The following is a 14,247-nucleotide window of genomic DNA, read 5'->3' on the forward strand; positions in this document are numbered from 1 at the left end:
GATTTAAAGGGTCCGTATCATGGAAGAAAGAAAAAAGTGTTTGACTTGGTATGTAAATGTTATTAAGGCTTCTCAGTGCAGCCCATATATGAGCTCATTTGTATTCATTGTTTTTGGGAATAAAAATCTGATCTTTTATATAAATCCACCCATTTAGCATACAGCAGTTTCACAGCTTTCACAATAGTTTGAATCTGACTGTTGTTGAATCTGACTTTCATGGTGAGTGGACCAAAAAAAACCCAACAAAATCTGTTTACGTTGACTTCCATTGAACAATAAGATGTTATTTCCTTCTCTCCTAAAATTAGCATTTTAAATATACAGCAATGATATAGCAGTGGTACAGGCATAGTAGAAAATAAGCCTGTTTTAATATAAAGGGATGAAGTCATTTAGTGATCATGTAAACATTTATTGCAATTTGTTTCTTTATTTATTTATTTATTTATTTTAAATTTTACTCGCCAATTTGTGAAGGTTGTTACCCAACCCACTCTTTACGTCTCTCTCCCTATCAAATGTAATGCTTCTTACAGCGGGAAAGTAAAGACTGACACATGCCCCCTCCGACACATGCACAGCCAGCCACAGCCTCTTTTCAAACTGCGGCCGCTGCATCACTGGGCAACCAACGCGCCCAGAGAAAAAAAGCTGGGTACCCAGCTCTGATTCATGGGCTAGCAAACCCCTGTGTCGGCCAGAGAGAGAGAAAGAGCCATCCACCCACTCAGAGCGAGCAGGGCCAATTGTGCTCTCTTAGGCTCCGGTTGCTGATGGCAGGCAGCATGACTCAACTTTTTAAGTAAAAACAAACATCATGAAGGCAAATATACTGTGTATATGGCTAATGATGGAGAGTGTTGCAGACGGAGGATATTTTGCTTTGGGCAGGCAGTACAAGGCCACTGTTAGGGTGGGTGGATTTCAGTAGATTTCAGTAGATTTCGGCAGTTGGTTGGTTGGTAAGAACAAAACAAAAAAAAAGGACGCAAGAGTAGGGAGCGTTTTAGGTGAAGCCTTCATCAGTTCAGCAGTTCTAGTCACGATGATATAAGGCTCAAAGTAAGCGAGTGGGAGAGGGAGAGAGAGAGAGAGTGAGAGAGAGAGGAAGGCAAGATGTCAAGATAAACTTTGCCACAATTCACAAACTTGAACTTTTGAAAGCCTCCAGATAACATTGTGTAATATTGAAAGGGTAGTGATGTAATATTTTTTTTGCTTTCGGAGCTTCTTCTTTCCAGTCATCCTGCATTTGGCCGTCTCGGACTGATTAATAAACACCTTCATTACTATTCTAGCGTTCGCTCGTTTTACATTCCCTTTAGTTTGCCCAGTTAGGCCAGAGGAAAGCAGTGTTGTTCTCTGCATGAGCATCATATGACCTCTGCATGGCCTTCAACTAAAGCTGCATATCATGGCTACTCTCTAATTAACTGACGACTTCTTGGTGGAGTTTGTTTACTGTTTTTCCCATGATTGTTTAACACTCTTCTCATCCCCTGTCTCTCATGTTTGTGCCACACCCCTTAGTGTCTCTCATACTCCTCTGGCCCTCCCTTTGCTGCCTAAATAATGACGCTGTAGCTCAGAGCAAACAGCTCTGCTCTTTAGAGCTGTGCAGATCATGTACTCTCATATTTACAGCAGAGGAAGCGGAGTGGGAGAGCAGTGCAGTAGTATTGAACGTGCTAGCAGAAATGTGCCGTGTCTCTTAAAGGGCTGCGTCATGGAACATGGAATTTTCCTTGCTTTTCTGATATAAAAGTTTGATGACCTTTTTGGTAAATATGATCCAGTAAAAAAAGCAACTTTTAGAAAGTAAGTATATGTGGAAACAGACCATTTCTTAAATAACATATATTGCATCGCTGTTTAATTAAGAACATCTCCAAAATGGTGACTTTTTCACACCATCTCTACATGCTCGGGACCTTACACATTTTTGGGCTTAGCTATTTGACACTCTAAAATTAGCCCTCGGCTGACCCACTGGCTTCCTCGTTAGGAATACCTCCACATCCTTGATTGCCCACAAAGATGCAACGTGTTACCGCTTTCAAGACTTTATTAGTGAGCAACTCCTTTCGCTTAAATGGAAATTTGCTTATCCTCCAACATATAGGAAGTGGATCCACAAAATCGTGTCTTAATCCTGTCTTAAACTTGAGAAACTACTAATGTTACATGTCTCATGTCCGGTTTTCAAATGTTAAAAGCCAATAAAAAGAGTTTGAACAGCAAAAAACTCACTAATTGCTTTTTAAAAGAGGCATAAAACAGGGCAGCCAATCAGAGACTATTTAATCGAATACAAATTCTTTTCTGATAAAAAGAGTGAATTGAATTATTGATTAATTGCAGGTTTGAGGGATGCTTACATCTTTACTGGAACCCACATGTAGGCTGACACAATTGTAGACCCATGACTGAAAGATCCAGTTTCTTAACAACATACCACTTAACTTTCATTAGCGCGACACACACACCGCTCTAATGAATAATTTCCCTTTTATTGATGATGCATCATCATGACTCATCCATTGAAACCATTTTCATCCAGATCTTTTAGCTTGGTTAAAACATAACAGGAAATGAACAAGCTAATTATGTTTGTCATTTGTTCCCTCATTTAAGATGATTTTTCCTTCTTTTTTATTATTATTTTTTGTATTGGGGACCCATAAAGTCTTAGTTATGCCCTTGATGGAACTATTTATGGCTCTGTTTTCAAAAGCATCTTTGAGTTTAAGAGATTTGTAGGGAGGCTGTTGAGTGGGATGTGTGCCTGACCATTTAAGAATCATTGTTGAATTACAGTGCTTTCGGAAAACCAAATTTAGTAACGAGCAGTAGCAGTTTTACAGCAGTATTTGTCCAGAGAGTCAGATAAATATCATAAACAGCCCCTGTTAGCATTAGCTAACTTCCCTCTGTTCTTTGCTTAGTATCCAGAGACTCATTTGCATTTTGGTACACATGCAGTTGATGCAGCAATCTACAGTATTAACCAGAAATTATGAGCGTTGGAAATTGTAGTGCCCTCATAATCACTGTAAGATTGCATTCGTTTGCTAATTCAGGCACTAAGAAATGCTAAGCATATGTGATGGCTCTCTAAAACCCAGATAGGCTTCCTTTTCAGGCACAGGCAAGGCGTGTGGTTACTGTAGACAGCTTGTAAAGAGTTATTGTAGTGAAATATGTGAGTAAAGGGGGTGGTGATTGTTGGAAAGCAGGAGGATCACTGCAGCCTTCCAAAAGATTCAGACATCCGAAAAGAAGTGGGTGTTGTTAATATTTTATGATGTGTCTGAGTATTTTAAGTCTGGGCTCAACAGGTGGTTCTATACGTGTTGGTCTGGTCCTGCTTTTTGAACATGAGCAACAAAACCAGACTGTAATTACAAAGGATTAAGTAATGTCTTAAGGGTCATGGAAAAATGTTATGTAAGTATGTAAAAATGAATGTTTCGTACATAAAATAAGCAATTTATTTGGAGATAAAAAGTAAAAGAGAATGTAGTACATTTAAAGCAATGTTTTGTATCAATTGTACCTCATGTTAAGGCTCCACTGGCATGTAATAAGCAGAATAGCACCTCTCTCTTTGCTACTCCAAGCTTGACACACTGCTAACTGCACTATGTAGCTTTGGTGAGGTGGGCAGGCCAGCGCTTGCGTAACGCTGCAGAACCTGAATCAAATTTGTGTAAAATCCTGTAATATTACCCAACCACCTAAATTCACATGCTTCTTTCACTTTCAGTGACTATTCTGAATCTCTCCGCTTGTAAAATGCATTAGAAAAAAAAGTCCTTTAGTGGCTTAAGGTGCCAATTGCACTTCCCATCTGTAGGGGGAGCCCAGGAGTAAGAAATGCCAATTCTCGCATTGTGCTGCTATAAATCTCTCTCTTATTCTATCCCCCCCCCCCCTCTCTCTCTCTAGGTGGGTGCAAATCGCATGTCCTCGGCTGTCCATTGATTGGGGTACAGCTTTCTCCAAACCTCTGCTGTCCCCCTACGAGGTATGTGTAGCACACACAGCCAAGGCTCGCCTTCCTACACTTCCCACCCTTCACTAATAAAACCTGAGACAGAAAGGATGAGGGGTATAAATACACATGCACCTCTCTCTCATCCACCTGCCACCTGAAGCTCACTGTGCACAGCCATCTCAAGACGTATTTATGCTTCAAAGCAAGTCAGTTACGCTTGCTGGATTGCCTTGCTGTGCGCTTGTTTCCTCAGCAGCAAAGCAGTAAGGCGAATGTGGGCCACATTCGTTACAGGTGTGAGTGCACTGTGTTTACAAAGCATGCCATTGTGTTGGCTGTCTGTAATTAGGGCTTCTTGGAATCATGAGTAATGCTTGACCCTTAGTGACATTACAGTTCAGGGCAGGACTGGGTGATGAAGGCTGTGCTGGTCTGTATGATTTCAAAAAGTCGAACGTTGTTTTTTTGTAGCTAGTCACCATTGATTGCATTTGTTTTCCCTCTTAATAGTGACTCTAAAGCAAGCTACTTCCGTAAAAAAATAGCAGTGCATTTTGTCAGAGCTAATATGAGTGAACACGATTAGCTGAACCTGAATCCATTTATTACTGGCAGTATTTCAATAACATTGACTTCATTGTTTTAATGCAGAATTACTATGAACTAGAATTTCTTTTTTTCATCACCGAAGTGACAACAGTGGTGGCTTGTTCTGACCAATGACTGTATTTGTCATATGTAGAGTATATGACATATACATAGACTCTCTGTATCACACGTGTATATATATATATATATTCTTGTTACAGACCTTAGAAGACAACTCTAGCTCCAACTCTTGTTGCTTACAGGTCTCCTGCAAGCATGGTCAAGCGTAGTCTTCCAAAGGTATTACTTTAAAGGTGCCACAGAATGCATTTATTCAGTATTTAAAGTTGCAATATTAAATAAGTGACTTTAGTTGGGTCAAATGCTATTTCCATTTACAACCCTGTTATTTTGCATCTGAGTGAAACACACTGTTTATACTTTTATTTTAACACTGCAACAAGAACATTTTCATTTTTCTGTGTAATTACTACTAGATAAGTTTTGCTGTTCTTTTCAGGTCATCTCTGTGTCCAAAAGACATAGTGTGGGGATAGCTAGTTAGACAGATTGTAGTAGGATCTGCTAGGGTTAGCTTTTAGCCTAGCACCTGGTTCACCCATCTTATCCACTTACATTTACATTTATGGCTTTTAGCAGACGCTCTTATCCAGAGCGACTTACAAGGTTACTCGTATTACAGAGGTGGGCCAATGTAGTGTTAGGAGTCTTGCCCAAGGACTTTTATTGGTGTAGCGCAGCATAGTCACCCAGACCGGGAATCGAACACTGGTCTCCCACATGGTGTTGTTGTAACTCAGTGGCAGGTGGTGGTGTTATCTGTTGCGACACACCAACCAGTGACACTTCAGATGTCACTTCAGTGTTTTGGGTTTCCTATTTGCCACTTCTCTATCTGAAACTCCCATTGTTCAACTATGCAAAGGTAAATACAGTTTTCCATTCTAGGACAACCCTAAAAGCGGTGTTTGAATTAGAGGCTACAGTTGCGATTCCTATCATAACAACACACAGAGCACAAGCTGCTTGCCAGTACAGTATGGATTGTACAAAGGGTCAAATTAGGAATATGCGTTTTGCGGAATATGCAGAAGTCCTATAACACAATTGACGCCATGTAGGTGCTGAAAATTAATCAAAATTAATATTTTTAAACCAATGTATTGTGTATATTTTATATATATATATATATATATATATATATATATATATATATATACTACATTTTAGATCTCAAACACTTTAGTTCAAATAACATATAGCATATAGCGTAATTGCTGTTTGAGCTCAGTCATTTTTGGCTCCAGACATCATTTGGCTTCATTCAGAGTTTTAAAAAACGAGGTCATAGGTTTTCATGTCTTCTTATGTTGTTCATGTCTTGCCTTTTTACTGATTACTGACTCTGTAAAGCTGCTTTGTGACAACACCAGTTGTAAAAAGCGCTATACAAATATTTAACATTTAACTTGATTTGATTTGATCTTCAAAATATTAGAGGGATTTTGGAAAAATTGAGCTATTGAGCCACTAAAATTGAGTGTTTTGGCCACCGATGTTGTACATATTGACGTTTGTATATACGTCATGTAGATACATTGCACCATTTCTTAACACAAGTTTAATGTACTCATTATGCAAATACACAAAGGGATTTGAAGATATATACATTTAGTAGTAGGCGTTTAATAACAGCCAATACCCATGTGTGCATAACCAATTAATATTGAGAGGCTTTAAATATGCAAAAAAAAATTTCTTGCTGTCATACGAAAACCTCCACCTATTCCAGGTCATTTTGGAGCATTTCTATTGGTTAGTTCACTATGAACTTTAGATATAGTATAAAGAACAACTGCCATTTTCACATGATGTCAAAAATGGGGAAAAGGTCAATTAACAGGGACAGTATGAGGCTCCTAAAAGACTGAGAATCCTAGAAAACATTCGTAGCACATTTGTTGCCTTTGTATAAAAATTCTATAAACAATGAATCCATTATTCAAAAAATCAACAGTCCAACAATCCATCTGTTGCTCATACTGAATATGATCATCTGTAGATATCCATATTTTTATAATAATAAAATCCATATCCCTCCCTACAATTCCCGTAGTGGCCATGTCAACATTCTAGAGCATTATAAAGCACTAAACAAAAAAATCACCCACATGATTGTTGTCAGCATCTAATCGACGTTGTCAGCGAATCGCTGCAGTTCTTGTGTGTGTTTATGTTCATACACACACACACACACACACACACACACACACACACACACACACACACATATATTGATCTAGCCTGCATATTCCTCTTTGTTTATCTGTAGAGGAGGAGGAGGAGTGTTTTTCAGATTCAGAGGTGAGTGGAGTCCTGCACTTCACTGTGGAACTGCAGCTCCTCTTACTGGCCAGCCTGCAGCACTTTTTCTTTCCCTCCCTCTCTCTCTCTCTCTCTCTCTCACACACACACACACACTCTCTTGCATACGCACTCGCTCCCCTCCTCCCATCCTAATCAGCAGGGATGAGTACGTTGGTACATCCTGATTCATTTCATGCCAAAACTGGGCTTGGCTGGCACGAGGCTCATAAGAACATTTCCCTGGGATAGGTATCAGCGCAAATCCCCCTGCCAGTGCTGTGCGGAAGCCGAGCGGCTGGGGGAGTGCTTTACAAGACGAGTCTCGTTAAAGCGCTCGTCACTCCGCGGCTTTCGGCTGGCAGCTACCGCTGGCATCTGTAATCTCTGCGTGCAACCAGTAGTGCGTTTGAGCTTTCATGTGGTCATGTGTCTTTATGAAGGAAGCACTCGAGTAGCTCAGTAGCACTGGAAAGGAGCTCCGGCTGATCTGACGCTTCTATTTTTCCTTCTGTTACTGTAATGCGTTTGCGTCAGCTCTGACACTCCAGCACATATGATGTACTGAAGTGGTGCTATATGGCGGGATTATGGGGTTGAGGAACCATATGGAAGTTCAGGATCAACTCTGAACCACAACTCTGAGTAAGGAAGAACCTGCAGTTTCCAGGCCATTGTCCGTGCCTCGCATTGGATTGTCTCCTGATATCCCAACAGTCAGTCAGTAACCGGGATTGTGTTCTTCTGTTTTTGGCATTTGTTCAGATACGTGTTAGCGTGCACTTCATGGACTGGTTCTGGTTCTATATTTAATTTATTGAATTTCTGTAAGAACTGGGAACCCTTTGCAACACATTTATAATTTATGAGTATGGATGTACTCATGGTTCTTAAAATGTACACAAAATTAGCATTTCATAGTGTAATCTTATCCCAGTGTTGTTATATTGCCCACCCTCACTTCCTGCAAGACCACTGCTGCATGAGGCTGTTTCCTCTGTGGCACTAGGAAGCATGCGAGAGAGGGAAAGAGACAGAGACAGAAGGGAGGCAGCGGTTATTTTCAGTGCGTCTCATGTTATATTTATAGTCAATAAGACACACTTGCCTCCCCTGTCAGCATAGGGATTAGCACAGGAGCAGCTAGCTCGCCCGCTCGCTCACGCGCAGGCAGCCTGGAAGCCGGGCATAGAGGGGCGAGATGGAGAGAGGGAGCGAGGGAATGATGAAAAGGCAGAGAAAAGGGGGAAAATGTGCCGAGGCCGGGTTTATTCAGAGCTGGTGCGGAGAGGCAGGAGCGGGAAGGGATTGGGGATGGTGGCAGCAGTGGGGCACGCATGTGTTTTACTGTAGAGGTGATGAAAAGAATCCTTCAAATCCTGAATGATTATTTGTAGCCGTGGGACAAAGTCCCTGCTAACAGACTCCCTGCGTAAGGATTTAAAACTTCCATTAGAGCGCATTAAGGCTATGCTTCACTGTAGTGAAGGAGGAGGAATGAAGATCAGGCAGAGGATGGATGAGCGCTCGCCGTGCATGAGCAGATTTATAGAGTCGCGTTTGTTTACGAGCTAATATTGCCACAGTCCTAAAGACAATACTTCATAAACAGCACATGCCATCTGTCCTGCAGTATTACAGTGGTGCATTAAAGCATATTTCATCCACCAGCACGAACCTAGGGAAAAATCACAGCGCATTGATCACACTGTGCTAAAGCTCAGGCCTGGGAAGTACTTACTCTAGTTTTAGTGCTGGAGAGTGTTGTGGAGGACTGCCTCAGCCACACGCTCCTCTGAGGATGAATGAATTCCCGTATCGAAACCGCAGAGGTTTTCAAATAGTAATAATAGGCCCAATAAACCATACATAATGTGTGTTGCTGGGCTCCCTTTTAAAAGGCCTTATACCATTAGAATCACCCAAGAGTTTTGAGTTCTTTCATATCTTCTCAGAGTCTTGCATTTTTGGAGATCAGCCCATCTTCTACTCACTTCACTATTCACAGAAACAGACATTGTTGTACAGAAACAGAAACAGCAACAGCAGTGTTGTACTCTACTTTCAGATCCCACTGCTCTGATTGCATAAAGCCAACTTTTCTTTTACTCTGATTTTATTTGGATAGTGGTGATTTTGTACTATGATAGAATCACAATGTTGCACCTTGCTTACAGTACATGTTGATCTTAATCCCAGTATCGTAATGCATATTACATCGCCGTGTCCTTGCGAATACACGGCCGTATTCACTCACATATAGAAGAATTATCTCCAACTGTTCCACACAGTGTGGTGTAGGGAGAGCAGTCAGAATTGGGTGAGAAAAAGTGAGAAAAAGTGAATGCTTCCCTTCTACAAATGCAGTTAAAGTGGGCTGTTTGTTTGTGTTCCATGGAACAGGTTTTCTTTAGTCCAGGACATTTGCTCTGGGCTGTTGGTAGCTATCAAAGAAACCACTGAAAATATAAAGGTGTTGAAAGAAGCTGGGTTTTGTAAATTATAAAGAACTCTCTCTTTCTCCTTCTCTCTCTCTCTTTCTTTTGCTTTCCTTCTCTCAGGCAGCTGTAGCCCTGCAGCAGATAGAATGGCAGGAGGTATATCCCATGGATTTCTACTCCAATCAGAGCCTGGGGCCCTGGGCCCCCAATCACCCAGACAACCAACCCAAACGACCCACACGCAAACAGCCGCAGGTGTGTGAGAGTTGGAAGCAGACACCTCTCTTTTGTGTGTGTGTGTGTGTGAGAGAGTGAGAAAGAGAGCGAGGGAATTTATTCAGGATTATTGATTCAGAGGTATGATTTGCTCAGAAATCTCGGATGGGGTTATATCTCCACAAGGCAGATGGTGTTTAGATAAGGAAATGCAGACGTATGCTACCATAGTGACCTCCAGTGGTGAGGGGCGGCTGGGCTTGTGGGTGTTTTTCGATTTTTGCATGTATTTATCACAGTTCTTGACAGTACAGTCACTGTATAGACATAATACTTTACATGCAGTCACGTACAGAAATATTTGGACGGTGACATGTTTTGTAATTTTTCCTTCTTGTGCATCAACACAGTGGATCTGAAATGAAACAGTCGAGATGTGATTGAAGTGTATGCTTTTTTACACAGTCAATCCATTTTTACAGGTTCAAAAGTCATTGGGCAACTGATAAACAGTTTCATGGCCAGGAGTTGCCTGATGCCTCATGATTTCATGACGGATTCAAAAGATATAAGGTCTGGAGTTGATTCCAGGGGCTGACGTTCATAAAAACGTGTAAAACTAAGTCCATTTGTTGCAACTGAAGGAGACACACCAAAAAGTAAGGAGACTGTGGAGGAGGAAGACGTGTCATTGTCAAAGTCTTCAATCACGAGAGGCCTTCTTGAGTGTAAACGTAGAGGGTTCAAGATGCAAACCACTGATTAAACTCAAAAAGGGCTAAAGACCTGGCTAGAAAGTGGTTTAAAAAGCCTGCCCAGATTCCAGTTGGAAACTTTTCTTTGGACAGATGAAACAAAGATTGACTTTTATTAAGTTTTAAAGCAACACTATGTAACATTTTAGGCGTGTCTCAAAACGCTTCCTGACCGTAGAGGGAGCCCACAAGCAAGAAATGACAATTTTCCATATTGTTGCTTTAATGGAAGTCAGTGTTAAAATATTTTATTCACTGTAATGTTGGAGCATTTCTTTTGGTCCATTCATCATGAAATTTATACACAGTGTAAAGAACAACTGTGTCACATTATGTCAAAAAGTAAAACTTTTTAGACAATTTAGAACGATATGTGACGATATACAAACATTTAGAAAGGTTTATACCAATAAACCGTTCTCATAATTCTCCCTGTGGTCAAATGACGACACGAATAAAACAAGCAAAGCAGCCTATTGGACATTGCTCGGTTGAATAAGCCTTTATATATGTTTATGTAGCTTTAAGCCAGTTCTAAAAAAAGGCTAATGTGGATGTTGAAGGTAGCCTTACAAATACTGTCCCTCTGCAAGGTGTTACTGAATGCATAGAACAGTAAATATCAGTGCAGTATCCGTGCAAATTGTGTTTTTTAACATTGAGAGACTTTAAAAAGACATTGAAAGATTTTTTTTCTGATCTGCAGTCCTCAGTGGAGGGAAATCAGTTGTTTTTGTCTCTCCTCTCCAGAAGACACAGTGTGTCCAGCAGGGCAGGAGTGCTAACTGTGAGACGAGCGCCCCCTGCAGCTGCCAGCCCGAATGAACATCACCCTCACCATCAGCAGCAGCATCCCAGCAGCCAACCACAGCACAGCATCTGCGTCTGCAGGAGAAGGCCAATCAAAGGCCTTCGCGTAGCTCTGTTGTCAGAGCACTGTGGATATCAGCTTTCAAGCCCTCTTGCTGCCCACAAAGCACTACATCAAACCAGCCCCCCTATCAGACTACACCAACAGTGTGTGTCTCTGTGAGTGGAGAGCACGCGTGTCTGTGTGTGTCTGTGTGTGTGTGTGTGTGTGTGTGTCTGTGTCTGTGTGTGTGTGTGTGTGTGTGTGTGTGTGTGTGTGTGTGTGTGTGTGTGTGTGTGCATGCGAGAGAGAGAGTTGACCCTGAGTGCACATTGTTTGTTTCAGATTGCAGCATGTGGGTGGCCAGTTAAATGCAATCATCTTGTCTCTGGGCGAAAAAGGAGCTGCCAAACACTTTGCCTTGTGTTGACCTTCACACGTTCTATTGAAGGCAGAAATTGCAGGAAGAAAGGATGGTGTGCTCAGACAGAGAAACATGGAATACACTCTCTTTCTTTCTTATTTGTTTAGCCTATTCCGCTCTTAAGACCTCTGCAACACAAAGAGCTTATGCATATGTGAACCTTGCTGGGACTGTTTTGTACATGTATGTAATTTTATACAAAGTGCAACATTAAATGCTATAGAGTTCAACGTTATTATAGAAGACCTAGTGATTCTTCAGCAAATTCTCGATAAAAATAAATGTGCACACTGGAATGTTCTCGCCTGGCTGATGACTCAACACACTTCTATAACGCACTGAAGGAGGTGACATTGTGCAGCATTAGCTGGAGCCTTTTATGTAAGCCAAATTAGTAAGACCGATTCTTGTGAGAGAGGCTGCATAGATTTACGGTATATTCCCAGTGAATCACACATCAATTTAATTAGTTTCAGGCAATCTGATCACAAGCTCGCTGCTAATGTAGTGTATGCACATACAGTCTTAGCTATACAAATTTATTAAAAATTGAATGTGTTTTTATATGTAAAAACTTTAGAAATGCAGACAAACATAAATTCAGTGGGCAGCAGTAGTCAGAAGTTATTTTGATGTTATGAAATGACAAATATTAGATTGGGAGGAGGAACATGCCTGAAGCCCCTCCTCCTGATCTAATGTACTTTAAATACCTTCTCTACCTTGTTCACATGTAAAACTTTGACAGGTCTTTTCGCAACCCTCCACCACCCCATGTCTCCGCTTTAACTCCTATAATCTCTCATTCCTGGCTCCACTTCCTAGAGAGGAGAGGACTGGCTTTCCACCACAAGCAGAAGCCGAACTCCAGCCCAAAGTTCTCAAAGTTTTCACCCCTCTTCAGTCTTTTCCCAAATCCTCATATGCTGATGGCATGGCCCAAACTAGCAAATCTGTGGTTAGAGAAACACACTTACTATGAGAGCACAGGGTTTGTTGTTGACTTCTCTGTGACTCCAGCCACTGTATGGATTTGTTCAGTACCACCGGATTTACTTGAATGAAGAATTGGTTAGATAAACTAGGTATTGGATGACTTACCTTCCATGTGGAGAGCTGGAAATGAGCAATACATTGAATCACAATGTATTATTTGTATTGATGCTAATATTGGTGGGGTTTATTATTATTTTTTTTGTTCCATTTTAACAAATTTAATTAACGCTTCCTTTGGTGTGAGTACAGTTAGATGAGAATTACACCACTCTCTTGAGATGTCTGTTTTAGTACACTTCACTTTAGTGTGTATGCATTTCAACAAATGCACAGCTAATCTGTCTTTCGTAACGTAAAGGCCTTGAGGGGCCTTGAAATATTTTCTTTTTAGCCATTCTCTTTGCATTCAGGATTTTCGTGTATTTTGTGAAATTCATTCTTCCCTTCATCCGTGCAATATTGCCAGTGCTCCTGGTGGCATCACAACTTCAAATATTGATTGATCCACCTCCATACTTCAGTTGGCAGGGTGTTCTTTTCATGAAATGCAGTTTCTTTTTTTTTTTGTCTAAATGAGCCTTGCTGTTGACACTATTTTGACTTCATCAGTTCATTGTTGATGTTCTGTAGCACACCTCAAACATTACGTTTTGTGACAATGGCACAGTTAAAGTTTCCTGTATTCCATGAAGATTATGTGAGGAAGCTGAACAGTGGAACAGTGTACCACCCTCTTGACTTTTGAGGATCTTGGGAGTCTACGGGGGCTCTGATTTGCCTTTCTTACAAGCACATGAGTGGTTCTTGCCAAGAGTTTTCTTGGTCTTCCAGATCTCATATTGACTTTCATAGTTCTCAGAACTGCAATTTCTTAATAACACTCGGTAGCACTGTAGAAACTGAAAACCTGTGGGAATTGATTACTTTCGTCTAGGTCTTTCGACCGTTGCATAGAGGAACCGTGAGTGTTCATTCAAGGTTTGAAGAGTAGAATTTATAAAGCTTAGAAATTTGACTCAGCTGACAGTTCCCAACCACAGTGGGTGACATGCCTCAAGCCTGTTTCGCTGATCAATCAATTTTGCCATTATACTTTTATTCTTGATTAGCTACAGAGGCTGTGTTTACTATTCTCAATTTACAAAAAAGACAACATACTGTATGTCATTTGGCCAAGAGTGCATAAAACAGGATGTATATTTTCTAGCATTTTCGTACAGCATTGTATATGTATTTTATTCAATTTATAAAATGTAACAATTTAGCATATTAATATCATAACTAACATATGAATATAGCTGTTTATACACACAGTGGTCTTCTCTGCCTGATAGTTCTCGTGTGTGCACGCTAGATGTCACTCTCTGCCTGTAGTGGCATCACTCTGCTCGCTGGAGTAATCAGGGCTGCTCACAGGGAGATTGATTTACTGATGGGTTTTGCATGGCAGTGGCTGAGTGTGTTTGCAGATAGGGGGAACCCTGTGTACTTTTGTAGCTTAAGTGTGCTTGTGTGTGATTGCTTCCAGATGGGCTGAGATTTCTCTCTGTCTCTTTCTCTCTCACAAATTTCTGCGGCCATGAGCCTGCATT

The 14,247-nt window shown here is 40.9% G+C and overlaps 1 protein-coding gene across 1 annotated transcript in view; it reads left to right on the plus strand.

Annotated features, from left to right (window-relative positions):
* The window catches only part of dph1 (diphthamide biosynthesis 1), a 105,165-nt gene extending 93,271 nt beyond the window's left edge, over positions 1-11,894 (plus strand). Inside the window, exons 10-12 of the mRNA XM_072691975.1 lie at positions 3,952-4,030; positions 9,535-9,669; positions 11,136-11,894. Coding sequence (XP_072548076.1) covers positions 3,952-4,030; positions 9,535-9,669; positions 11,136-11,210 — 289 coding nt within the window. The 3' untranslated portion in view covers positions 11,211-11,894. The remainder of the gene's footprint in view (positions 1-3,951; positions 4,031-9,534; positions 9,670-11,135) is intronic.
* The last annotated feature ends 2,353 nt before the right edge of the window (positions 11,895-14,247 follow it).

This window comes from Salminus brasiliensis, chromosome 11, assembly GCF_030463535.1.
Source record: "Salminus brasiliensis chromosome 11, fSalBra1.hap2, whole genome shotgun sequence".
NCBI lineage: Eukaryota > Metazoa > Chordata > Actinopteri > Characiformes > Bryconidae > Salminus > Salminus brasiliensis.